At 43.2% G+C, this 27,993-nt stretch overlaps 1 protein-coding gene across 2 annotated transcripts; it reads left to right on the plus strand.

Annotated features, from left to right (window-relative positions):
• Positions 1 to 207: 207 nt before the first annotated feature.
• Positions 208 to 27,953, plus strand: LOC148514028 (uncharacterized). 2 transcript variants are annotated; one of them, XM_088481076.1, is made up of 9 exons: positions 208 to 365; positions 2,295 to 2,882; positions 5,135 to 5,213; positions 10,641 to 10,759; positions 12,757 to 12,858; positions 22,785 to 23,011; positions 23,763 to 23,835; positions 24,666 to 24,728; positions 26,718 to 27,953. In XM_088481076.1, the coding sequence occupies exons 1-9, from the start codon at positions 363 to 365 to the stop codon at positions 26,898 to 26,900; spliced, it is 1,437 nt and encodes a 478-aa protein (XP_088337202.1). In that variant the 5' UTR covers positions 208 to 362; the 3' UTR covers positions 26,901 to 27,953. The 2 variants fall into 2 exon arrangements, with proteins under 2 accessions (XP_088337202.1, XP_088337203.1); XM_088481077.1 differs by having other exon boundaries at positions 2,295 to 2,873.
• The last annotated feature ends 40 nt before the right edge of the window (positions 27,954 to 27,993 follow it).

Raw genomic sequence — 27,993 nt, forward strand, 5'->3', positions numbered from 1 at the left:
CCGGTGCACACCCCTAGTGTGTACCCACCCTTAGTACATATGCACCTATGGTGACGGTCTATATGTGCTTGTCTTATCGTATTAGAATTGTGCTATAAACGCTCTGGCAAGCAGGTGGCAGCACTTCGGTCTGTAGTCTTGCTTGCTCTGACGACACACGTAGAAGGTGAGCAGTGAGCGCTCATTGCTTGTTTGGAATAGCCAATCACATTGCTGCTCTTTGGCCTGCCCATCAATGCGATTGTTTTCTGTTCCGGGCGGAAGTGGCGCGACATTTAAACCTACAGGGGAGGGGACGCGCCGTGGACGGCCAGGCAGCTGTAACGGGGAGTAGCGACAGCCGCTGATCGTACGGTGTTATTATGGTAATAACCTTGGTCTGGGATGCCCATTGGCGCTGGGGTTCCGGGACGTTCATCTGGCCGATCTGTGTCACATTGCTGCTGGGCTTTGTATGGGGCTGAGTGTACCTCGTAGGCTGCTGGTGGCCGCAGCTCTCATCCCTGGGCAATGCTGCCTCCATTTAGTAGAATACATTCGTTATTTCAGGCGGGTCTAGGGAGACAATCCCCTAATAGATAGGAGCTCTGCCCATTTAAAAAAGCCCCCTCGGGTATCTCCGGTGATGACATGCATGGGATATAACAAGGACATTGGTGATTCAGACACTGCTGCTGCCCTCTAATTGCCATACCCATCCTAGGATGGCAATGTCAGAGGCTCTGGACAGGGAAAAAAATGCTTTATTATTAAAATAAATCTTTTTCCAATTATAGTATATATATTTTTTTAACCAGTGTTCAACTGGGGGCTCGAGGCTGGGTGCCAGCGCATGGTGCGTGTGCCCATGTCTGCAGAAGGGACCAGGACTGGCTGATGATGCGGTAGTAGCTCCCTGTGATTAGCGCTTAGCTTCACCAGCAAACATTTATTAGTGCGTTGTGGTAATAGATTTTCGTGCACTGCAATAAGCAGAGGTAGAAAGTCTTTGGTCTTGCCATGTATTGATACATAGACCTCTTGTATTTATATATGGATTTCAAGTGCAGTCCTCAAAGCCTAATAGGAAATGAGCACTTATTTCTGCCATCTAATTTCCACCTGCTTGTTAAATTGGTAGCATAAGAAAAATATGCCAGTGCCCAAGATATTTGTGTAACCACAGAAAATATGAAACTACTACATTATAAATAAAATCTGATCGGGATTGTAGTACACCAGTATCTGTGCAAGCTGCATCGCATACTGCATGCTTAGGGCAGCAGAAGAATATCTCTGATTAGGATTAGGCACCCCTAATGGGGCCTATTCATTTAACAACATGAAAGTCTGAATGTCCAGCGTTCAGACTATCATGTCGCTGAGGTGCAGGAGCACAACCTGTCTATCAACATGCCGAATCTGCCGACCGTTGTCAGGTTGACCGGCATGTTGGATAGATGGTCGGCAAGGACCCAGCGTGCACGTGCATCGCTGGTCCTTGCTGGCTATCCACTAGCAAACTCATTGTGCAGAAAGTTGGCAAATGGATAGGCCCCTCAAGGGAGGGTTAGGAGGGGGGGGGAGAGAAGGCTAGGGATAGTATAGTTAATTACCTTGTCGGGATCTTCACTCTTCTGTCTTCCGGTCTCTGTATTATATCTGCCGGGCTCACGTCTGGCAGAATGTCATACCGATTTCCTGGATACATAGAGAATTTGATTTTTACTGTAGAAATAAAGTAGCATGATCACTGGACTATTTCTTTGTGACAGAGTGACCCATTTCCAGATGGGCCTCGTGTTGCTTTGCTGTAGTGTCAGAGAAGAAACCACAATGCGCTGTGGAATTATAGAGGCGCGTGGTGTAGTTGTTGCTAGGGCCGGAAGTTAATCCACTGCTAAGAACAAATGCTGTCTTGCGTATAATCAAAGCTGGCCGTGCACAGCAGCTCTACTCTGTTCCTTATGCTGGATGTTGTGGCTGCAGCTCTGGTAAAATCGTAATATATACTACTGCTATTGTGGTCATAATTTGAGCTGCTGGTTGCGTGTGTGTTCTGGGCAACTGGACCCCCCCGTGTTTGCTTATGAGTACTGAAATTAGTCTGGTTTGTCATCTATTGCCCACCACTGATCTGACAAGATTATTAAGAGCATAGCAGCTCGTTATAGTGCCAAGTGTTCAGAGAGCATATTTATAAACAAATCTTATCTGTTTATTCCCTACAAATTTAATGTACTTATCTTCTGCTGTTACTGTATGTGATCCGATGCAGATTTCCTTTGTGTCACGTTGCTTTTCTTTCCATGCAGGATAACGTGAGCCACTCCCCTGGCTGGAGCTGCTCCAGAACCGTACTACCTGATGAGGATGCAGATAACCTGCTAAAGGAATTTGCGGAGCTAAAACGGAGAGAGAGGAAAAATGACCCAGAAGTGCAGCGACTGAAGAACAGATACAGACTGAAGTCTTCCGTTTATCCGTCTCCTGCTAATATTCTCCACACTGGACGGCAACTTCCTCGCACTCCAGGCCCCGGGGTTTTGCCCCTGCTGCCCTCTCAGAAATTTGAGCCCAGGGCAGATGTAAATGACTCATTAGATGAGATGTTTTTCACATTTAAAGGTATAGACAACATTGTGCCTTCTGGCAGGCAGCTAGAACGCACCCCTGTGACAACAAAACCAGAAGCAAATCATGTACTGAAAGAAATTCAGCCCCATTCAGAGGAAGGTGGACTCGTCAAAAGCACCTGGGGAGCAGAACACACTGTGAACAACTCCACATATGATGCATCTAAATGTGACATAACCAGCAATAGACCAGATGGAAAGAGAAGTTTAGTTCCTGGAGAGTCTGACACAACGCGAGGTGTAGAGAACGTGGACCCTGTAAGTGGGGTGAGCTGGTCTGTTTTCCATTCTGACATTTTACTCTACAGTAGGCGCTCAAAGTTTACGTAGACCTGACAACCCAATACACAGTGTTGTGTGTCGGACCTCGGCTGGCTGGGAAAGCCGCAGTGAGATGACACCTGATAGAGGCAGCTTTGCTCATGTTCAGTAGACTTCAGGCTCTTTTGATGTTCACCAGTAATGTAACAATATACAACCTCTTTGCCCCATGCATAGAATAGTGACTATAAAGCTAATACATGGAGCTTTATTGAAGAGACAGATATCATCTACAGCTGATCTGCGACAGACTATGGCTGTCCGCAATAGAAGACTGAGAGAGTTTTATGTAAAACATGGTCCCCCTTTATATCTACTATATAAAAGCGAAAATTTGTCCTTCTATCTTTCTATACAAAACCACAGTTTACAAGCCAAGGTTGTGAAAGTTTACACACGAGCGTATTAAAATACGCCCGAGGCAACTAAAAAAATGTGAAATTAATTACTGCTAATTTTTAATTAATTAAAAAACACAATTTATGCTGTACGCTCATTGTGGGGCCTCACGGCATATGCGTAGGGGCTCGGAGCGAGAGTTTTGTGTTATGTTTTGTCATGATCTTAATGTTTATTATCGACGAGAGCTTTAGCAGGCTTCCCCAGCATTCTCGGCTGTCTGACTATACCAAATTACGCAACAACAGTGACTTCTTTCTTCCAACTGTATCAAAAGGATGACTTTTCAAGGACCCTGCTGTACTGTGAGCTGCCAAAATATTACACATGGAATGCTTCTCCCAAAGTTTTTATGCGCAGAAAACAGGGAGTCGCTGTAGATGGTCATCCTGGTATCAGAGCAACAGAAGCTCTTGGCCGTGTTTACACTGTACATCCGACAAATTTTGAATGTTTCTATCTCCGAAGTTTGCTTTACACCGTTACAGATCCTACTTCCTTAGAAGACGTTAGGCAGTTGATGGGGAAGTTGGTCACACTTTTCATGAGGCCTGCCTAAGGAGAGGTTGGTTGGAGGATGATGTGTAAACAAATATTCTTAAAATCCCGGGCAGCGCCGGGTACTCCAGCTAGTTTTAATTAAATATGAAGAAAGTGTATGTATATAAAATATATATTAGCTGAAGTTCCCAACGTTGCCTGGGTTTAAATCTTCAAGTTATTAAGGTTTATTGTGTGATGTGATGTCCAAATCCATCCAGTGGAAGGTTAAAGTTTTGCCCAGCGTACACCAACAGGAGGTCCGACCGGGACCCTAACCCCCCTTAAACCTGGCCAGGATCCAACTGAACCACCTCGCTTTGGTTTCCTCCAAATTTGTTGCAGGGGTATCCGTATGCATAACTGGATAAACAGACCAGTGAATTTTATATATAAGATAATGGGCTCGATTCTATTCTACACGATGTGAATAGCGCCGGGAGTGAGCTCCCTGAGCTATTCAATACACCGCGTTGCTAAGCCCGACTAAGGATTTCTTCACGCACCCCTACTGGGATGCGAGCAGAAATTCTACAAAAGTCCAGGCGCAATACTGTTTTCTGACCTTAGCGCCAGGAAAACGGCATCGCGCCGGGAAGTTAGGTCGGGGAATGTCCGTTCTCGCGCCTTTTAAATAGGGTGTTTAGTCGCGAGAACGGGCATTCTCTGACTAAACACTGTGCAGAATTGATTAGCTCCGGGAGCTATCTCCCGGCGCTATTTACATCGCGGTCAATTGAATCGAGCCCTGTGTTTGTGTGTGTGTTTGAATGTATATGTCGACATTCTGCACGGACCACGGTTAGGGTACAGGAGGGGATGTTAGGTTAAGAAACTAGGGCGGAGGTTCCCAAACGCGGTCCTCAAGGCACCTTAACAGTTCAGGTTTTAGAGATTTCCATGGTTGAGCACAGGTAGTTAAATCCAATTGACTGTAGTACTAATTAAAGTCACCTGTGGTCAAGCATGGATATTCTTAAAACCTAGACTGTTAAGGTGCTGAAGGAACCTCTGCACTAGGGGTAGGGTTGGTGGTTAGGATTAGTCATACTTGCAGCTGGAAGCCGCTCAAGATCTATCGGAAGTCATCCTGACGTCACCGCTGTACCAGTTACGTCATCATTAAACCACCAGAGACCTTTTGCCGACACTAGAATCATGTTGACATTTCATCACATTTAGTTTAAGTGGAGAGGAACAGAAATGAGTGGAATCGTGAAGACCGGAGCTTATGTGCTTACTTTATTTATATCTTGCAGGATTCCATACCTGAGGAGGTGAATGTGTGTAGCAGACATGCTCTTCATAGCCGGAGAATAAGTGAGCTACCTGTTCAGGGTAAGATATATTTTCTTCTTTAGGGTCCATAGAGGGATACCATGGGGATAATGTGGTTGGAGTGATCCAGACACCAAACAGTTAAATTTCAGCTCCCAGGATGCCTCTGGTCCTCTTCCATATATACCCCGCCCCTGGCCAAAGATATTCAGTTGTTCGTTTGGTGAGGCAGGATCAGACGCACCTTTGTAACAAGACTGCTCAGGTGTACCCAAGCTTTTATTTTTATTTTCTATGTTTTTGAGTTAGCAGCGCTGAGCGTCGTATAGAGCTGTTACTCGACCAGCTGGGGCTTGGGTGTCCAAGGCTATTGAAGAATGGACAGGGGGCATTGGAGGATACTCTACCAAATGCTACCAGAGAACAGCTGACGTATATCGCCCACATACGGGAATCTGCCCCTATTTGGGAGAAGCTGCAATAGATGCTGGGCTCCTGGCTTCTAAAGCATCGTCTGCCTCCGTTGTGGCTCATAGAGCCTTTTTGGTTAAGGTCCTGGAAAGCGGATACAGGGCCAAATAAGGCTCTGGAATCCTTACTTTGGAAATATGCTTATTGGAGCAGAATTAGATAAGACACTGGCTACTCTGGCAGCTTCAAATTTTGAAGGTCTGCCATCAACGGCTACATTAAAGTCTAGGAAGTCTTCGCAGGACCACCAAGCAAGCGAAGAGGTCCATATATAGGTCAAATAACAGACGCCTGGGCCTGAGAAGTGTTTTTTTTTTTCAGGGGTATGCTCTCACTTTTCGGAGACATCCTCCCCAAAAGTTTTTTGCACTAATTCCTCCATCAGAGTCTATCATGAATTTGGCCCTACAGGAGGCCATTTACTCCCTGCTGCAGGCCGGGGTGATAATCCCGGTTCCTGTGGTTCAACAGGGAAAGGATTATTCCAATTTATTTTTGGTTCAGAAACCGAATGGGTCTCATCGCCCTTTTCTAAATCTGAAAACCCTCAACAGGGTTATCCGTGTATCCAAGTTTCGTATGGAAACTCTTCGATCAATGGAACCTGTGAATTTTTTATTTTTTTTTGTTTCTCTGGACATTCAGGGTGCGTACTTCCATGTGCCGATTAAGCCATCTCTCCAACAATTTCTACTGAAGCACGATTGGAAGAAATCTTCTGTGTCTCCAATACAGCAGATGGTACATCTGGGGGTGCTTCCGGATTCTTGGGCATAAAGGGTGTTTCTGCTAGAAGACAAGACTGTGGCCCTATCATTGCAAGTATGCAAATTGCTCCGCAATCAAAGGGTATCCATTCTATCAGCAATGCAGGTCTTGGGGTAGATGGTATCCACCTCCGACATGGGGGAATATGCTCAGTTCCACTCCAGGCCTTTGCAGCAAGTGATTCTCTCCAGATGGAATGGACCATATCGTCTAATACAGTACCAGAGGACCCTTCTCACTCCAGAGAGAGAGAGATGGAATATATATAATATATATATATATATTAGTATGAAAATAGCACCAACCTGGCACAACTCTCCTCTACGTGGTGATTAAAAAGTGTTATAAGGCAACCACACACCCTAATGTGATAGGTGTCTGCTAAAACAATTGATATGGGACAATGGGTTAATTGTTCTCAGAAAAACATGTGTAGGTGTAGTTGAATAAAGCGCCTGTGTGTTGCATATAAATTAAGTAAAACAAAGGGTTTTAGTGAATATAACTGGAAAGTGATAATAAACAATTTATTCACATAAAACAGACATAAAAATTGATCAAAGGGCCTGCACACAGTAATAGCAGCAATAAAAGCTCTATTGAGATAATATAAAGTGCAGTGTGCTGTACAAACATATACCATAAATATGTAATTCAGAATAAAAATAACAATGAATAAATACCGCATAAACACTGATCATATGTTTTAAAATTCAGACATTAAATAATTCTTTAAAATATAAAAAGAATTATTAAAAAAAGGCAATGCTTATCTGGATATATGATAAAAGTTCATCAGGCAAGAAAGAGGCAGCTTCCCAACGCGTTTTGTCCTTCAGGGACTTTATCCCTGAAGGACGAAACACGTTGGAAAGCTGCCTCTTTCTTGCCTGATGAACTTTTATCATATATCCAGATAAGCATTGCCTTTTTTTAATAATTCTTTTTATATTTTAAAGAATTATATAATGTATGAATTTTAAAACATATGATCAGTGTTTATGCAATATTTATTCATTGTTGTTTTTATTTAAAATTTTTATTATGAATTACATATTTATGGTATATGTTTGTACAGCACACTGCACTTTATAATATTTCAATAGAGCTTTTATTGCTGCTATTACTGTGTGCAGGCCCTTTGATCAATTTTTATGTCTGTTTTATGTGAATAAATTGTTTATCATCACTTTTATCACTTTGTAGTTATATTCACTAAAACCCTTTGTTTTACTTAATTTATATGCAACACACCAGGCGCTTTATTCAACTACACCTACACATAGACAGATATATATATCTAATATGAGATATTATATGTCTATCACCAAAGACCCCCTCAGCCGCGTTCAGGGACGCACTGAGTGTAAGTTGGGACTTGAAGCTGGCGTATCTCTTTCCTCCGATTTTCCCAACTTCCAAGGATTCTCAGGAAATTCAAGCAGGAAGGCAGAACAGTAATACTAGTGTCTCCTGCTTGGCCTAGATGTCATTGGTTCAGACATACGGAATCTATCCATAGATAGTCCGAGTCCTCTTCCTCTATGGCTGGATCTGTACGGATGCAGGGTCCCTGCCTGCATCTGGACTTAACGTCGTCTGTCCTTGACGGGGTGGCTCTTAAGGCTTCCATCTTAAGAGCCAAAGGTTTCTTTAGCTCTGTCATTTAAACGATGCATGGGGCGTGAAAGCCTTCCTCTGCCCGCATCTGTTAGAGTTTGGCATTCTGTTGGGTGTTCCCACAAGAAAGTATGACCCTAAGGTTTTAGGTTTTCCCAGGTACTTATTTTTTCTAGGCTGGGTTAAACTTTGGTCTCTGCCTAGCCACTTTGGGAGTGCAGGTTTCTGCGCTGTCAGTCTGGTTCCAGAAGAAAATTGCTTTTTTGCCAGATGTTTAGAATTTTTTTTTTTTTTTCCGAGGGTTCTCAGAGTTCAGCCACCTTTTTGTAGCACCGTGGGATTTGTCTTTTTAGTTCTCAAGGGGCTACAAGCTCCTCCTATTGGAACCTCTGGACTCTGTAGATCGGACAGGTTAGAGCTGTCCTCCATACAGGGGAGGGTTACCTTTCTAAGGTAGTGTTCCGTCTTCATGTGAATTAAGAAATTGTGGTTTCAGCTTATTCAGTCTTCACGTCTTTCTGTAGGTGAAGTCTTTCTGGATATAGTTCATGCTCTCCATATGTATGTGGAGCGTACAAACTCTGCTAGAAAATCAGACGCTCTTTTTGTATTATATGGTTTTCACAAACAAGGTTGGCCAGCCAACAAACAAACTCTGACTCGATGGTTACTTATGACTATCTCCCAGGTTTACACTAAGGCTGATCTCCCTGTCCCAAACACGGCGACCGCATATTCTACTCGGTCTGTTGAACCATCGTGGGTGTTTCATTGTGGTGCCTATGTTGAACATTTGTACAAGGCAACCATGTGGTCTTATGTCCACACTTTTCTTAGGTTCTACACCTTTGATATTTTGTCTTTTTGGATGCTTCCTTTTGGGCGATGAGTTCTCTTTTCTGCTCAGAAGTGTCCCCCACCCTTAGGGGAACTGCTTTTAGGACATCCCATGGTATCCCTGAAGAAGAAAATATTAGTTATGGTAGACTTACCATTGATAACTCTTTTTTTTCTTCGAAGTCCATAGGTTCCACATGGCACCCACCCTGACGCACCTCGCTCCATTTGAGTAATTTTTATTTCGGGGCACAGATTTTCTCATTTTATGAGAGTTTCTGGTGTACGATTGTTCTTCCTTCTCCTGCCTTGGGCTTTTTTACAGAATTGAATGCCGGGGGCAAGGTATATATGGAGGAGGACCAAAGGCATTATGGGAGCTGAAGACTTAACTGTTTGGTGCCTGCATCACTCCAACCACATTATCCCTGTGGACTTTATGGACTTCGAAGAAAAACAATGGTCATTTAACTACATATTTTCCTCCACAGCTTACATGATTCTGTGTTTAACCGTTTTCTATTCCAAAACGTTGTGGGGCACCAGATGCCAAATACAGTGGAAGCTGCTCTGTGGGTGCATGTACCTCTTGGTCTTCACAGTACATGATGTAGGGCCTGATTCACTAAGCACGCAGTAGATTACGCACGCAGTTCAACTGTGATAGTATGCTAATTCATTGCGATAGCAGTTCCGCCGCTACACTACATAAGGACGCTTACTATACCTTACACACACTTTCATAAGGTTTAGCAAGACTGCAAAACCATCGGTACCATCGCAGCCTCACGCATTCGCAGTATGCAACGATTGGCCGATATCGTGCGTATTAGCAAATGCGTTCCTTGCTGAATCAGGCCCATAGTCACTCCAGAGCTTATACGCTGTTGCAAATAATTAGTCCATTTTTTACCAGTAGAAAGTGGAACTGGAAGCCCAAAGCCATTCCGCTGGGTCGCATATGCCAGAGGCTTACAGGACTGACTGATTGGCATGTCTGCTGTCAGCCAGTACCAGGGAGATGAGTATCAGTCAGTTGCCGCGGATATAGGCCCTCATTCAGAGCCGTACGCTCTGAATGAGGGCCGGACTCCATGAAAATGGAGCGTCCTTCTGGACGCTCGTATAGCTGTGGGTCACCACCCACAGGCTATACGAGCGTGCATTTTGATGGCCGCGATGGTCGAGACCATCGAAATTGCGAGCCGGAGCCTGCGGTTGAGGTTTTCAACCGCAAGCTCCGGAGTGATTTTGGCTCTATCAGAGCCAAAATCACTCCCACTGACATCACTAGTGATGTCAGTGGGCCGGCTTCTGACGGGAGGCGTTCCCGTGGGAACGCCCCCGTCAGGGAGGCACGCCTACCAAAGGGGGCGTGCTGTCAATCAACATCGACAGCACGCCCCCCTTGATCAGACACAACGAGCGAAGGACTTTCCTTCGCTCGTCGCGTCTGGCGCATGCGCACGATGGAGCTCCCTCCGTCGTGCGCATGCTCAGTCCATAACATCGACCCACTTGCGAGCGGACAGCCGCTCGCGAGTGGGTCTGAATCAGGCCCATAATTTCTAAATTTCGAAGGATAATCTGTATCACTCACTGAAAATATATAAAGCCCACAGCGTTTTGTGAGATTATATCTCCATTATCACCACTGAAATGTTTTAAAAGCACCATTGATTGAAATAAGAGTTTACAATGAAGCAGAAAGCAAACCAAATAGAAGCCCAGTTTGTACATTTCCTCATCTTTATTTTAGATTAAATTTAGGCTTGTGTGTTTGTGATGCAGGATTAAATCTGATGCGTATTTCGGGAGTACTGAAAAAGCTGCCCGGATACGAATGTCGTAATGAAGATCTAGAGTTCCTGAAGCACATGAAGCAGCAGGAGAAAATAAAAGTTTTGAAGGTACAATAAGTCTGCATGTTTGGGGCATATTCCCCTAGATTGTAAGCTCCTGGGAGCAGGGTCCTCCTCCCTACTGTCTTGCAGCCCTCTTCTTTAGCACTTCAATGTTCAATGACAGCCTTCATCTTCCCAGCTGTATTGTATATGGAGAATTGTGTTGCTACGGTAATTGTTACTTGTGCTCTGTTTATAATTTGGTTACTGTATTGTATTATAATGTTCTGTGCACCCTGTACTGTATGTACGGCGCTGCGGACCACTTGTGGCGCCCTATAAATCTAATAATAAATTAGGTGTGAGGTTTAGCAAGGAAAAAATCTTGCGCCCAATTTTGGGTATGCGCTCTCCAATGAAAAAAAAAAGGGGGGGGTTTTCAGAGCCGCGAGAAAAAAAAATTAACTTACCTGCTCGGGAGTCTCTGGTGGCCTCCCTTCTATCTTCTCACTGGGGGAAGGGGGCTTACTGGACACACACACTCGCTCACAAACACTGACATACTCACCGCTGCTGCAGGAGACAGCACTTCGGATGGTAAGTATTACGGACTAAGCTAATTGGAAACTTCCAATTGCTTAATTAGTCATTAGGAGGGGACCCAGAGCATTACCTGACCATTTTTTTCTAAAATTGTGGATTTTAGGAAAAATTTGCCTTTCTCTGTAGGTGCGCGAAAAAAAACCCCGCTCCTAATTAAATAGCAAAATTCCCACACCTGCAGGAAAACGCCGCTGGTGAGTAATTTTTGCTATTCCCGCCCCCAATTGAATATGCCCCATCGTGTTTAATTGTTAGGCATTGCAATGTAACCATCACTCTGCAGTGTCTCTTCTGTGGTCTATACAATACAACTTTTTTGGATACGTGGTCTAAAGCTGGGTACACGCTGGGGCGATGTTGGGCCGATTGTCGTTTCGCCAACAACAAATCGCCTACATTGCTCAGTGTGTAACGGCGATTGCGCGCTCATGCGGTTGCTAGGTTGGACGTGCTGCACATCAAACCCAGCGACATCGCTAGCGACCTGTAGTACGTTAATGAGCGATCACTGTTCTGTCCTTCATTAACTAATTCAAGTGTGGAAGGGCAATCCCCATTCGTTTTGATATCTGAATGAATGGCCATCGTTCCAGTGTGTACCCAGCTTAACCCCAGAAGGAAACCTTTATATGGGGGGTGTCTGTGGCTGACCAGCTGTAGTGGAACTAGAAGTCAAAGCATACCCTGGCAGCCTCTGTTGTAGACACATAAGTCATGTCAGGGCATGTTTGTGTTTCTACAATATCTGGGAAATCCGATTTCCCACCTCCGTTATAAGGCTGTATTCACTTACATGCAGAATGGATCTTACTGGTTTTCACTCCCCTGTTGTGAGGGCGCAACAAGTGAAATAATGTATTCTGCCAATTTGTGGCTGTGCAGTTTTATATACTGAGATACACTTATGGCATTCTCTGGGGTGAATGAAATTCTGGGCCTCAGCATTGCACACACTCCTGCACACCTCCATGATGGCAGCCACATGGTGCCAGGGAAATGATGAGAACTTTGCGCCTATACCCATTACTGCATTAGCCCTTCTGTTTTTCAATCTTCAGAACGGACTTTTAATATTTCCTAATACAATTCAATTGTCCCATTTTCCTGATTTCACACTTTTATTTTTTTATGTCCTCTAATATTCTATTACACGTATGACCCAGATACAGTATTTTGTCCTAGTAGTGTGTTTTTTTTTTTTTTTCTTCCCAGTATTATTACAAATGTTCAGCAATACAAGTTTTGACAATGCAAAATCTACAAAATACTGTTCCATATATAGAACGGGATAAACTATATAGAATGGGATAAACCTGCTCTATTCCTGCCCCCTTTAGAAGCTGGAGACCACTGAATAGGTGGTATTGGAAGGTGTGGGCTGACTCTAGGAAATTGCACCTTTTTTAAGGCCTCCTAATCTGCATAGATGAGTACATTTTTTTTTATTTCTTTTTCCCTAGGCAGAATTCCTGTCTCTAAGAAAGGATCTCGCAGCAACCAACCAGGATAAAGAATTGATCATGGCCAAAAGGGATAAGATTGAAGATGATATTCAGGAAATGGTAATGTGCCTTTGTTTGCAAGTCTGGTATTTAGGGAACCATTTAAAATGGGTCATAAATATTTAACATAATGAAACTAGCATGGACTCTACCTTGGGATACAGTCTTAGCATGACTGTGTTATCCGTCCCCGTCAGACCATGGGGGGAACTCAAGTAGCTCCAATACATTATCCAGGGTAAAATAGGGAGGTAGCCTCAGGCTTTGTCTGAGACTATCCTATTAGACACCCTTTCTTCCCCCCCCCATTAAAAAACTGTTACCGGACGTTAACACCCAGAATACGTGAATAGTTCACATATTCGGGCATTACGTGTTATCACACGATTAACAGCTCCCTTATCGGGGATTTTCCGGGTATCGTGAGACCCGAAATTACAGAGGCTAATTGAATCTCCCACAAAGAGTCCTGCTAATTAATATAAATATATATATAATATTTTTTTTGAGAATGAATAACTCCTTTTCAATGTTTGTATCTGCAGTATAATCTGTAATGCTTCAGGGATTATATATGCCATATAGCCGAGATGCAATTTATTTATTTTTTCTACAACTAACGTGGTAGCCGATTCGCTAGTACAGCAGGTACAGGATGAGTTTTGCAGTAACAATAAATAGAACATTATACCTGTCAACAACAGACAGTGAGACCCTCATTGTTTGTGTAATTCAGTGTCATCAGAGGCCTTGTCTGACTAATATTCATGAACCCTGACTATTATTTGTTTTACTGGGTCCTGGATAATTGATAGGCTGTATTCTCAGTAGTATTTGTTCAGCCCACAAAATGGCTGTCTCCACTGTATTTGATAACTTTACTATTGTTCCCAATACCCAAATATTGTCGAACTGTGAAATCTAAAGATTTTAAAGCTGTTTTTTGGAGACCAGGCCCACATCATCGCGGCCACGGCACTGAGGGGGGTTAATCCCTTGAGCTGCAGCGCCATTTTCATATAAACTATCGGCGCTAGGTATCATGTAAATGTATATTTAATAATGTTTTGGTCAAGCATGTACTGCAGTGCCGAGTCCAGCAGCTGTGACGCTAGGTGTATTAACCCCTGGTGTGATGCATCTGGGGAATGAAAATGTATTAGCCTGTGGCGAGGCTCATCACTGCAGCCTTGTACACTAAAGCTTGGTACACACTGAGCGATGTGTACCCAGCCGATATGTCGGCCCGACGGGCCAACATATCAGATCAGAACGAGGTAATGAAGGATGGAACGATACCTTGTTCTGTCCTTCATTACCTGCAATGGGTCCGCTTGCAATATCGCCCGGTTGGACGTGCAGTACGACCGACCGGACGATGTTGCAAGCGTCCGCTAGAGTGCACATATTCTAATTTTGCCGGAAATTTCATATCGTGCCGACATCGCTCCAGTGTGTACTCAGCATTAGTCCCAGGCTGCAGTGTAAGGCTGTTCTCTGCATGATGCTGGGACACCATAGGCAGGTTCCATGCTGGGAGCTGGGGCTAGCGTATTTAAAAGGTGAAGGAATGCGTGTGTGTTTGTATGATATATATATATATATATATATAACAGCCTCTTGATCCGGCACTCACCTTATAATAGACACATGCTCCGGTGCCCTCCCAAGAAAGTAATGTATGGATCGCAGAAAAAGGCGGCACTCAAAGAGACTTTCCATCCAAAAAGAACACAGCAATACTTTGCTAATCTGTCAACGTTTCAGTGTTTCCACTTTTATCAAGACAAACAAAATAATCACAATACATACCTTAAATAGATTCACCCAAGTGCTCCTTCACCACGCGTCTCCGTCCCGGTGGGGATCCGATGACGTCATAGAGAGCGTCAATGCGCCGGCGTCATCGTCATCCACTAGGGGCGGACACACCGAAAGTGTTTACCATCACCATAGAAACAGCATAACTACATCCAAACGAGGAAAAAAAAGAACTGGATATATAAGATACATTAAGCCACCAGCGCAAACTGGCACATATGTACATCAGGGTATAATTTACAGAGCATAAATGACTGTATGAGAAGCGTAGATCAGGTACATTAGAACATCAGCGCAAACTGGTAAGTGCACATGCTGAGTTAAACAGAACATGAATACATCTGCAAGTAGCATAAATCACAGGAAGCAAGAGAACGAATTAATTTCATTAAGACCCATCGGTTGAAGGGTTTGTAGGTCATGAATCCATCTGGATTCATGTTGCAACAGAATACGACACCTGTCGCCCCCCCTAGTGCTTGGCGGAATCCAATATATCATTTTACAGCGCAAGGTGGCCAAACCATGTTTGATGTCCCTAAAATGCTTAGCCACCGGCTGATCCACCGGTTTCCCATCAAGGGCTGCCCTTATACTAGAGCGGTGGAGTGCCATCCGCTCTTTCAGCTGGCGAGTAGTCTTCCCTATATAAAGGAAACCACACGGGCACCTGATGAAATAAATCACAAACCGGCTAGTACACGTCAGGGGGTGTTTGATATACAGTTTTCTACCAGATCGAGGGTGTACAAAGGTGTCACCGGTCTCCAAATGGCTGCAGGTGACACAGCCCGTACATTTATAATTTCCAGCCTTCCTGCTGAGGAAATATGTGGGAGCTTGTTGTTTGTGTTGTGACACATCATTGTGCACGATTAGATCCTTGATGTTATGGCCCCTCTTGTAGGCAGGAGTAATCTTAGAGTCCTTTAAAATTTTAAGAGCCTGGTCCCCAGCTACAATCGGCCATAACTGTCTGGCAGTCTGCGTGACTTCACGTGAAGAATGTGAATATTCTTGTACCCATAACAGTTTTTGATCTTTTGTAACAGATTTTTTAGAATTGAGAGCTGCCGCTCATGGTGTTCGTAAGGCTTTTTCTTTGGCCTCCTTAAGCGCTCTTGGGTTGTTCCTACACAAGGGATTGATCTATTTAAGGATAAGGTTGATCTTTATAAATTTACTAGAAAAATTAAATTGAAAGAACATTTTGGTGATTCTAATGACTCTGATACAGGGATGCCTGCTTATCTTAAAAAATCTAAATTTGAGCCCATATCTAGTAATTCAGCCATTAAGTATTTTACATCCAGAATGGAGGGATGTTTGGAGGAACGGTTTATGAAAAACAAAGTACAATCTAATAAAACTAACAGATGGAATTTGTCCAAGGGTGAACAAAAGGCCTTGAAAAATCTGGGTACCTATAAGGATATTGTTATACGATCCGCAGACAAGGGCGGAGGTATCGTAATACAAGACACTGATAGCTATAAAAATGAAATTTATTCACAACTTTCCGATCATAATGTATATCAAATCGCTTTCCAGTGATCCCACTTCGACCTTTAAAAAGGAATTAGATAATATTTTACTGGATGCACTATCCAAGAATTTCATCTCCAAGAAAACTTATGATAGCTTGAGACAGGAGTGGCCAAAAGTACCCATCCTATACACTTCACCTAAATTACATAAAGATGCAGTCAAACCACCTGGCAGACCGATTATTTCTGCCAGGGATTCACTGTATTATGTTGTGTCGCAATTTTTGGATTTCATACTGCAACCAGTTGTACAGTCCCAAACTTCGATCCTCAGGGACACCACTAAGTTCATTCTGAAACTCCAAGAATTTTCTCCTCTGACGTCCAAACATTTGATGTGTACCATCGATATGATAAGCCTGTACACCTCTATACCCCATTCGAGAGGTCTGGAGGCTATCAGGCGAATACTCACCAATAATGTAGCCTATGCCGGTCCTGATATCAGTTTCTTCCTTACACTTTTGGAATTAACTTTATCTAGGAATTACTTTCTGTTTGACAATAAATTCTTTATACAGAAATCAGGTTGTGCGATGGGTTCCTGTGTGGCGCCCAGTTTCGCCAACCTATTTATGTGTGAGGTAGAGCAAGGTCTTTTCTTCAATTCATCCATCACGCAAGAAAAGATTACTACGTATTTACGGTACATTGACGATATTTTTGTGCTGTGGTCCGGCACTAAGGAGGACTTCATCAGCATGATGAAAGTCGTCAACACTTCAGATCCATCGATTAAATTCACTTTTGAATGTGATTTCAAAGCTGTACATTTTTTAGATGTGGCGGTCAATATTAATGAGAGTTTAGACATCACTACCTCAATCTACTTTAAGAATACGGATAGGAACACGTTTTTACAAGCGGACAGTTTTCATCCTCCTGCCCTCAAGAGAGGCTTGCCATACTCTCAATTTTTGAGAATCATACGAATATGTAGTGATCCCACAGATGCTCTCCAACAGATCGACAATATGATGACTAAGTTCCTTGGTAGAGGCTATAACCCAAGAGCGCTTAAGGAGGCCAAAGAAAAAGCCTTACGAACACCATGAGCGGCAGCTCTCAATTCTAAAAAATCTGTTACAAAAGATCAAAAACTGTTATGGGTACAAGAATATTCACATTCTTCACGTGAAGTCACGCAGACTGCCAGACAGTTATGGCTGATTGTAGCTGGGGACCAGGCTCTTAAAATTTTAAAGGACTCTAAGATTACTCCTGCCTACAAGAGGGGCCATAACATCAAGGATCTAATCGTGCACAATGATGTGTCACAACACAAACAACAAGCTCCCACATATTTCCTCAGCAGGAAGGCTGGAAATTATAAATGTACGGGCTGTGTCACCTGCAGCCATTTGGAGACCGGTGACACCTTTGTACACCCTCGATCTGGTAGAAAACTGTATATCAAACACCCCCTGACGTGTACTAGCCGGTTTGTGATTTATTTCATCAGGTGCCCGTGTGGTTTCCTTTATATAGGGAAGACTACTCGCCAGCTGAAAGAGCGGATGGCACTCCACCGCTCTAGTATAAGGGCAGCCCTTGATGGGAAACCGGTGGATCAGCCGGTGGCTAAGCATTTTAGGGACTTCAAACATGGTTTGGCCACCTTGCGCTGTAAAATGATAGATTGGATTCCGCCAAGCACTAGGGGGGGGCGACAGGTGTCGTATTCTGTTGCAACATGAATCCAGATGGATTCATGACCTACAAACCCTTCAACCGATGGGTCTTAATGAAATTAATTCGTTCTCTTGCTTCCTGTGATTTATGCTACTTGCAGATGTATTCATGTTCTGTTTAACTCAGCATGTGCACTTACCAGTTTGCGCTGATGTTCTAATGTACCTGATCTACGCTTCTCATACAGTCATTTATGCTCTGTAAATTATACCCTGATGTACATATGTGCCAGTTTGCGCTGGTAGCTTAATGTATCTTATATATCCAGTTCTTTTTTTTTTCCTCGTTTGGATGTAGTTATGCTGTTTCTATGGTGATGGTAAACACTTTCGGTGTGTCCGCCCCTAGTGGATGACGATGACGCCGGAGCATTGACGCTCTCTATGACGTCATCGGATCCCCACCGGGACGGAGACGCGTGGTGAAGGAGCACTTGGGTGAATCTATTTAAGGTATGTATTGTGATTATTTTGTTTGTCTTGATAAAAGTGGAAACACTGAAACATTGACAGATTAGCAAAGTATTGCTGTGTTCTTTTTGGATGGAAAGTCTCTTTGAGTGCCGCCTTTTTCTGCTATATATATATATCTATAAATTTATATATTTTCCAAGTTTCAGATCGCACACACTTTCAGGTAGATGTTTGTGGGTGCCAGGTAATCATAAGCCCAGCAACAGAACCAAAAGCTTACCCACCAGGATAAACTAAAGGAATCAGCACACCACCATATACAGTCAGGCCCATAAACATTGGGACATTGACAGAATTTTCATATTCACCACCACAATGGCTTTGAAATGAAACAAACAAGATGTGATTTAACTGCAGACTTTCAGATTTAATTTGAGGGTAATTACATCCAAATCAGGTGAACGGTGTAGGAATTACAACAGTTTCTATATGTGCCTCCCACTTTTTAAGGGGCCAAAAGTAATGGGACATACTAAACTATCCTAAATCTAACTTTCACTTTTTAATACTTTGTTGCAAATCCTTTGCAGGCAATTACAGCCTGAAGTCTGGAACGCATAGACATCACCAGACGCTGGGTTTCATCCCTGGTGATGCTCTGCCAGGCCTCGACTGCAAATGTCTTCAGTTCCTGCTTGTTCTTGGGGCATTTTCCCTTCAGTTTTGTCTTCATCAAGTGAAATGCATGCTCAATCATATTCAGGTCAGGGGATTGACTTGGCCATTGCATAACATTCCACTTTTTAGCCTTAAACTCTTTGGTTGCTTTTGCAGTATGCTTCGGGTCATTGTCCATCTGCACTGTGAAGCGCCGTCCAATGACTTCTGAAGCATTTGACTGAATATGAGCATATAATATTACCCGAAAAACTTCAGAATTCATTCTGCTGCTTTTGTCAGCAGTCACATCATCAATAAATACAAGGGAACCAGTTCCATTGGCAGCCATACATGCCCACGCCATGACACTACCACTACCATGCTTCATCGATGAGGTGGTATGTTTTGGATCATGAGCAGTTCCTTTCCTTCTCCGTACTCTTCTCTTCCCATCACTCTGGTACAAGTTGATCTTTGTCTCATCTGTCTACAGGATGTTGTTCCAGAACTGTAATGGCTTTTTTAGATGTTGTTTGGCAAACTCTAATCTGGTCTTCCTGTTTTTGTGGCTCACCAATAGTTTACATCTTGTGGTGAACCCTCTATATTCACTCTTGTGAAGTCTTCTCTTGATTGTTGACTGTGACACATATACATCTACCTCCTGGAGAGTGTTCTTGAGTTGGTCAACTGTTGTGAAGGGGTTTTTCTTCACCAGGGAAATAATTCTTCTGTCATCCACCACAGTTGCTTTCCGTGGTCTTCCGGGTCTTTTGGTGTTGCTGAGCTCTCCGGTGCATTCTTTCTTTTTAAGAATGTTCCAAACAGTTGATTTGGCCGCACCTAATGTTTTTGCTATCTCTCTGATGGGTTTGTTTAGATTTTTCAGCCTAATGATGGCTTGCTTCACTGATAGTGACAGCTCTTTGGATCTCATATTGAGAGTCAACATCAACTGATTCCAAATGCAAATGTCACACCTAGAATCAACTCCAGACCTTTTACCTTCTTAATTGATAATGAAATAACAAGGGAATAGCCCACACCTGTCCATGAAATAGCTTTTGAGTTGATAGTCCCATTACTTTTGGCCCCTTAAAAAGTTGGAGGCACATATAGAAACCGTTGTAATTCCTACACTGTTCACCCGATTTGTATGTAATTACCCTCAAATTAAAACTGAAAGTCTGCAGTTAAAGCACATCTTGTTTGTTTCGTTTCAAAACCATTGTGATGGTGAATAGAGGCCAAAATATGAAAATTCTGTCAATGTCCCAATATTTATGGACCTGACTGTATGTATCAATCAAGCACATTGAATTTTTAATAGAAAAAAACACATATTAAAAAAAAAAGCCATCAAAAAAGTCATTAGTACTCATCCACAACTGGAAACTTCAGGCAGTGTAACAAGAGATGAGAACCGGCCATCCCCGGCCGGTTCTCATCTCTTGTTACACTGCCTGAAGTTTCCAGTTGTGGATGAGTACTAATGACTTTTTTGATTATGACTTTTTGTTAATATGTTTTTTCTATAAAAAATTTCAATATGCTTGATTGATACATATATGGTGGTGTGCTGGTTCCTTTAGTTTATCCTGGTGGGTAAGCTTTTGGTTCTGTTGAGGTGTGTGTGTGTGTGTGTGTGTGTATATATTAAATATATATGCCGAGGTACCTAATTTTACCACAATAACTGGGAAAAGTTATTGACTCGAGTATAAGCCTAGGGTGGGAAATGCAGCAGCTACTGGTAGTAATCCCCCCTCTGGTAGTGCCCCCAGTAGCAATATCCCCCCCTGGTAGTGCCCCTAGTAGCAATATCCCCCCCTGGTAGTGCCCCCAGTAGCAATATTCCCCCCTGGTAGTGCCCCCAGTATTAATCCCCCCCCTGGTAGTGCCCCCAGTAGCAACATCTCCCCTGGCAGTGCCCCCAGTATTAACCCCCCTGGTAGTGCCCCCTGTAGCAACATCCCTCCCTGGTAGTGCCCCCAGTAGCAACATTCCCCCCCTGGTAGTACCCCCCCAGTAGAAGGAAATGTAAAAAAAAAAAAACACTTACCTGTAACCCCGCTCCTGGTCCCGACGCTGCTACAGGCTCCTCCGCCGCTTTGCATAATGGGAGAGACGTCGTCATGACGACATCTCTCCCATTACCCACTGCGGGAGCCGGAAGATGGGGCTTACACCAAACACATAGCTGCCGGCTCCGGCGGCTGTGTGTTTAGCAGTGTGTAGTGCTGACCGAACTCCGTCCAGTCAGTGCTACACACGCGGTGCAGGCTGTGTCACAGTGACAGTCTGCACCGCGGCCCGCATGGTACGCTACTCAGCAGCGTACCATGCGGGCATGACTCTAGTATAAGCCGAGGGGGTGCTTTTTCAGCACAAAAAATGTGCTGAAAAACGGCTTATGCTCTACTATATATGGTATATATTGTGTGTGTGTTAGCAAAGATCAGCAAATTGCAGATGAAAATTTTTTAATGTATTTTATATGTGCTGTGCGCAGTTGTAGAATCGCCATGTTTGGGAAACACATGTTTAAATGTAGGGACTATGCACTTACAGGAATGTATAAGTAGTTGGCCTTCCCGCTAGGCTGTTTTATCGTGGTGTGGTGCCCTGCCCGAATTCAAAAGGGCAGAATGCACCCTGCCCCCCTTGGCGCCCTGCTACAACAGCATGGCGGGTGGAAAATTGCGGTATAGCGATTACCGCCAGTGAATAGATGCTGGACGCCAAAGACAGGAGAAAAGTGCAAAATCCATATTATGGGGGGACTTGGACAACACCCCTAATGATTAATTAGGCAAAAAAAAATATCTTAATTCACACCAAAAAAGACATTTAAAAGTGTTTAAAAATGGGTTTTAAGTATTGGGTGTGGTATTTTGGGGTGCTTTATAGATGAGACAGGTGTTTCTAGGATTGCAGGAGGCTGCAGTAGGTTTTTTTTTTTTCCCCCTAAAGTTTTGTAAAATGCACTTTAACTCCATTAATTCTACCCATTTAAATGTACCCCCAATTTAACTACAGCAATTACTTTTCACCAAAGAAATTGCTTTAGATAATTTTTTCACACTAATGCAAAAGTGCATATAACAGCCATTTAACTTAATTTAGGAACCCAAAATACTTTTATTACAGCTATTAATACATTTCTATATTGATTACTAGGGGTACAGACTGATTTCCCCCAAAAAAGTCATTTTCGCCATTCGTGGCTTTCACAAGTCCGTGTTTTTGTCTGTTTTGCAATTGAATAGGATGAAAAGCGGGAGCGCATAATGTGAAAGTACGCGATAACTTTGCCTCAAAACAGGCTAAAACATAGCACTTTTTTTGCCAATCTCAGCTTTTCGATGCTAATTGAATCCGCCCCTTAGGCCTGTATTCAATAAGAGGCGAAAAGCGAAAAGTATCGCCCTATTCAATTCCGGTACGTTTTTGCATGTGCGAAAACTCCATAGGCTAAAACGGGCGAAAAAGTTTCTCCACCCAAAGGCAGGGGAAAAAGTGCAAAAACTCTATTTTGGGCTAAATATGTGTGGATATGTGGGGTTCAGAACCCTTTGGACACCCCCTCTATTGACTAGTAAGGCACTGACAAGTAGGATGTGAGTGTTACAGGTGTTAGTCTCCGTACTATGAATTTGTTTTACTGTTCTTTGGAGATAAAGTACAATGAGTGGATTCCACAAACTTCTCAAGTCTAACATTATTCCACTAAATCTTAACATAATATTCAGTTATTTATGCTGTTGAATTATTTATTATTGGCACGGCAATGCTAAACAAATAATGACCTTTAGTCTTGTCATGTGATGCATTTGTGATTCTCGTCTTACAGAAACGGTTTTTGGAAAGGACTGTGCAACTGGGAAGAGCATTCCTGAGTAGGACACGGGAACCCGGGAGTGTGGGGGATCTGAGTGCGGAGGACGTGCTGAAGCAGTTACGCTCTACGGCCATTCATAAGCTGCATCAGGAGAAGAGCGTTCGTCTTGTGACCGCTCAGAAAGAACTCGCCAGGCGACAACACGAAGCTGCCAGTAAAACATGTCCTCTAGATCAGAGGTGGGGAACCTTTTTTCTGTCGGGGGACCATTTTGATATATTTAATATTATCTGTGGGCCTGGTGCAGGCCAGACCTCCTCCGTGTGATGTCACACAGGGGTGGGGCCACAATCACCGGTGATTACAGCAATGCCCGGAGTATCCTGAGGATGCTCCGGGGAGCTGTAAGGGAAGCGGTGTGACCATTTGAAGCATCCTAAGGATGCTCCAGGCGGCACTGTTGCATAGATTCTGGCTGCATGATCCCATTCTAGGCACCCTGCTAGCCAGATGAGGCTAGCAGAAAAAAGCTTTGAGGGCCAGACCAAATTATTCCGAGGGCCTTATACGGCCCTCGGGGCTGAGGTTCCCCATCCCTGCTGTAGATGATAAAACGAGCTATATGAAATAGCTGCTGGGTAACATTTACTAATATATTTGTAAAATCTTTTATGGCCTTCTACTTATCAGTGTAATGCCAGTGGCTGCAGCATGCAAATAAGAGGGGCAGTTTTAGTATTACCCTAGTAGATCAATAATAATTCTTACACCTACTGTGCTTCTGCAGGGACAGAAAAATGTAACTGTAAAAAGTATGTGCCACAATCACCTAGGCTGGGTCACTGTAATGTCTGGTTACGGAATAGGGGTTAACGCCCTGTAATGAGTGTGCTTTAGGGTATTTGCAGGGGAAGTGGGGAAAGAGTTTTTTTTTCTAGTTTTGATTTTAAGTGTTTAAACTTTGTCTGCTTCCTATTATTGTACATGTAGTTTACTGGCTTCTAAGATGGAATCCTATGAGCAACGCAACAAAGAGGCGCAATGTAGAGTCCATCAGCTGAATGTAAGATCCGCTCTTGTTTATTTTTTAAATGTACAGTATGTATGTCCTGCATGTGACATATGTACTGCTTTTGTTCTAAGCTATGATCACTAAGTTGACAATGGGCCACTCTCATAGAAAGGAAATGAATAGATAAAACAAAAAGTAAATATTGCTTAAAGGAAAACTATAATATTTAGTCTTTAGATAATAATAAATTGTCCACATCTGCACTAGAACATGACTTTTTTTTTTTCTCCCTGTGTCAAGGTGATCCATGAAGGAAGCACTGCTGAGCCAGCTTTGACTTATGTCGTGCTGCCTCACCCATGTGTCATTCTGGAGCTTCAGTGCACCAACATAATATTTCATACTCCCATTGCACTAATCCACAGGTTCTCAAACTCGGTCCTCAGGACCCCAAACAGTGCATGTTTTCCAGGTCTCCTCACAGAATCGCAAGTGAAATAATTAGCTCCACCTGTGGATCTTTTAAAATGAGTCAGTGAATAATGAATACACCTGTGCACCTGCTGGGTGACCTGGAAAACATGACCTGTGTGGGGTCCTGAGGACTGAGTTTGAGGACCACTGCACCAATCATTTGTGTTGGAGGCCTGATGTAATCAGGAGTCCCAGATAAGCAGGCAGCACTTCTTGGAATGGGGGTTGTAGTCAGTTCATTTTTAAAGTAGAATTGTCTCTTTTATAACATTCTGTAATGATGCACACTGGTGATATCTTATCCCAATTCCTCTTGTGATGAGAGTGCTACATCTTATTTCTACATGGAAAGTTTGTTATTAATCACTGTGGTGTGTTAGTGGTAATGTGTTTATTGTTCTATATAGGAAGAAGTGGTTGTGCTGAAAACTCAAATTGAAGAAGCAGAGAAAAGTAAATCTGAGCTAGAGGTAAGTGTCTAATGTCCCTTTCATCATTACCCCACAGTGACTAGAGACCAGCTAATACCTGTCTGTTTTATCAGAGACTGGAGCCCACCATTGCTCATCCCTGAGCTAGCTGGCTGCTCCTGCTCTTACGAATGCCGTTGGTCCTCAGGCCAAAGAGGACTGTGTTACAGAATCCAAACCAAAGCTCCCCTAGATAGGTGTATATAATACACAAGTGCTGCTCATACTACTACTTCTATCTGTGGTGTGTTCATTAGATATGTACTGTATGTGTTGATACATGAGCATGCTACTGTATATGATTAGAGATGCTAGAACACTGCTTATACGGCTGTGTCCTATGTGACTGCACTCTGCTTGCAGCCTCATGTCTTATAGGGCCTCTGCAGCATACAAATACCTCCACTTGATGATTGCCTTCATCACTATCAGGGCACATTTACACAAGCCTATATGTGGTATGGATTCCTACCTATCGATTCCTACCTGTACTTTCTAAAATTGTCGCTATTTAGTGTAATGAGTCGCACAAGAAATAAATGCTTTCAGACTTTGAGTGTGGCTCCAAAGCACAAAAAGTTATTATTTAATATAAGAACAGATGGTTACACGCTGTGATCTAAATACAATTAGCGCAAATAAATCATACAGACCCAAGGTACAGTTGTTACATACGCACGCACTCTGCCCCCAGATACCGGCATCAAAATGGTGTAGCGCAGATTTAATTTTAAACCGATCCTGTCTCAGCCAATTATCCGGCTTCGACAGTGGTGCAAATGATGTCTTTATATTTCCATCCAACTCCACATAGCCTGCATTTGCATCAGCACGCCCACAATGAACGTTGCCTGTGTAAGAGCGGCCCTGTACACCACCTCAGTGGCGACTGAAATGCCTAAATCTCTGTATAACTTGTACTTGGTTTGTTCCAGAGCAGCTGAAAGTTCACTATCGTGCTAGAGCAGGGGTCCTCAATCTCTGTCCTCAGGACCCCACACAGTTTACATTTTACAGGTCACCCAGCAGGTGCACAGGGGTATTCATTATTCACTGACACATTTTAAAAGATCTACAGGTGGGGCTAATTATTTGACTTGTGATTGTGAGGAGTACTGGAAAACATGCACTGTGTGGGGTCCTGAGGACGGAGTTTGAGAACCTGTGTGCTAGAGGATTTGTTCTCATGGGTTGGGTATGGGATGCCGGCGGCGGCCCTGCAGCCTGACACATTCAATTAATGCAATTTTATTAAAGGCAAAATTTGGAGTGTTTTATTTATACTAATATAATAAGAACATTGTATCTGTCTGTTCCAAGTTGGTGCAAAACTACTGAAGTGATTTTCATGAAAACTGCTTAATTTTGTAGAGGAAATAACCTGCACTTTATTTCATCTTGCTCCATCCAGTAAAAGCGAAGCAAACAAAATTTATTGACATCATCAATGCAAGAGATAGGTGTAGCACCATGTGTGTGGCTGGTAAGGGGGAGAGGTGCTTTGGGCCTGTGTTCACTTGACTAGGATAGGTTAGATCAGGCCTGGCCAACCTGTGGCTCTCCAGCTGTTGTGAAACAACAAGTCCCAGCATGCCCTGCAACAGTTTTAGCATTCCCTAAAAGCAAAACTGTAGCAGGGCATGCTAGGACTTGTAGTTTCACAACAGCTGGAGAGCCACAGGTTGGCCAGGCCTGGGCTAGATAGTAGTCTATGCACAGGGACATTGATCTGAGCAGTGGGGGAAGGTGTTGCTGGGCACGTGGGCCACGCCTGTGACAGAGCCCCTATGCAAAGCAATACAAATACAACACCTCAAATAATAAAATATTGGCAGAAGTGATTTCTGTGTGGGTGAAGCTGCAGGTAACAGCTAGTGTATAATTGTTGGCTAATGCAAATATCACCATTTGAAATTTTTCCTATTTAGAATATAAACATTGAGCATTGTAAGTTTTTCTTTTACCTGTTATTATTTTTGCACTGTACAGGTAAGTGTACAGCGGGGGAGACAGCAAATGAAGGCACTGGCTAATCACCGAACACAAAATAATGTTATGAGTGAGGCAGAAAAGGAGAGAATGGACCGCAGACTGCAGAGACTTCTCCATAGAAAAGAGATTTATCTGGAACGAGAGAGGATCCTCCGGAAACTGAAAAAAGATCTCAAATGAGCTCCAGTGAGGAGGACTTTCCATCATGTGTCACTGCCAATACGGAGGACAGTAGTATATTGTGTCATTATTGTATTGATGCGTATGGGAAAGAGCTTTCCGCTGTCCATGGATCTATGCAGACAATTTGTAAATGACTCATTTTATTGTGGCTCCTGTTGTTTTTCATCTCTTTACCTCACACTACTGCAGTTTACAGTTATTTTAGAGGTTTTAAAAACCAGGCTGAAATATGGCCTCTGCAGTGCAGCCCCCGGCCCTCTCCTCTTGGTGTTAACACTACTGTTACTAAACATGTAAGAAGAGATGGTCAGAGCTACTGTAATACTACATCATGGCAGGGATTGCTGGTACTTGTGTTTACAACAGCTGGAGATGCAATGGGGATGATTTTTTTTTTTTCCCCTCCTACAAAGAGCTACAACAAAACATCTGCCCAAAACCATTATATACTCTTATGCTGCCCATCCACTAGAAGACAGGCAAAAGACTGCACGATTATAGACATTGTAATCATGCAGTCATTTGTCTGCCTGTTTATTATGTGATGTGCCTACACTGAACGAGCAGTCATCAGGTTGACCAGCATGTTTGCATGATGATAGATGGTCTAAAACGACCAGCGGGCACACGCATCGCTGGTTGTTTTAGACATTTTGGTGAATAATCTTCAAATGATTAATGAACGATAACGTTCAAGTCGATCAATTTAATCGCCTAGTGGATGGGCACCCATTACTCAATAATATGCAATATAACACTATGAAATGTTTATAGGTAACACAGTCCTGCAATTGTAATACTTGCTTAGGAGACCTGTGTTTCACAATAATGTATTACCCTATGGCACAGGTTCTTAAACTTGGCCCTCAGGACCCCAAACAGTGCATGTTTTCCAGGTCTCCTCACAGAATCTAAAGTGATATAATGATCTCCGCCTGTAGATGTCAGTGAGTAATATATGCACCTGCTGGGAGACCTGGAAAATGTGAATTGTGTGGGGTCCTGAGGACAGAGTTTGAGAACTTCTGCCCTATGGCAGTGTTTCCCAACCTTGGTCCTCAAGGCACACTAACAGTCCAGGTTTTAGTGA

Source organism: Taudactylus pleione, unplaced genomic scaffold, assembly GCF_031769625.1.
Source record: "Taudactylus pleione unplaced genomic scaffold, aTauple2 ptg000262l, whole genome shotgun sequence".
In the NCBI taxonomy this organism is placed as follows: domain Eukaryota; kingdom Metazoa; phylum Chordata; class Amphibia; order Anura; family Myobatrachidae; genus Taudactylus; species Taudactylus pleione.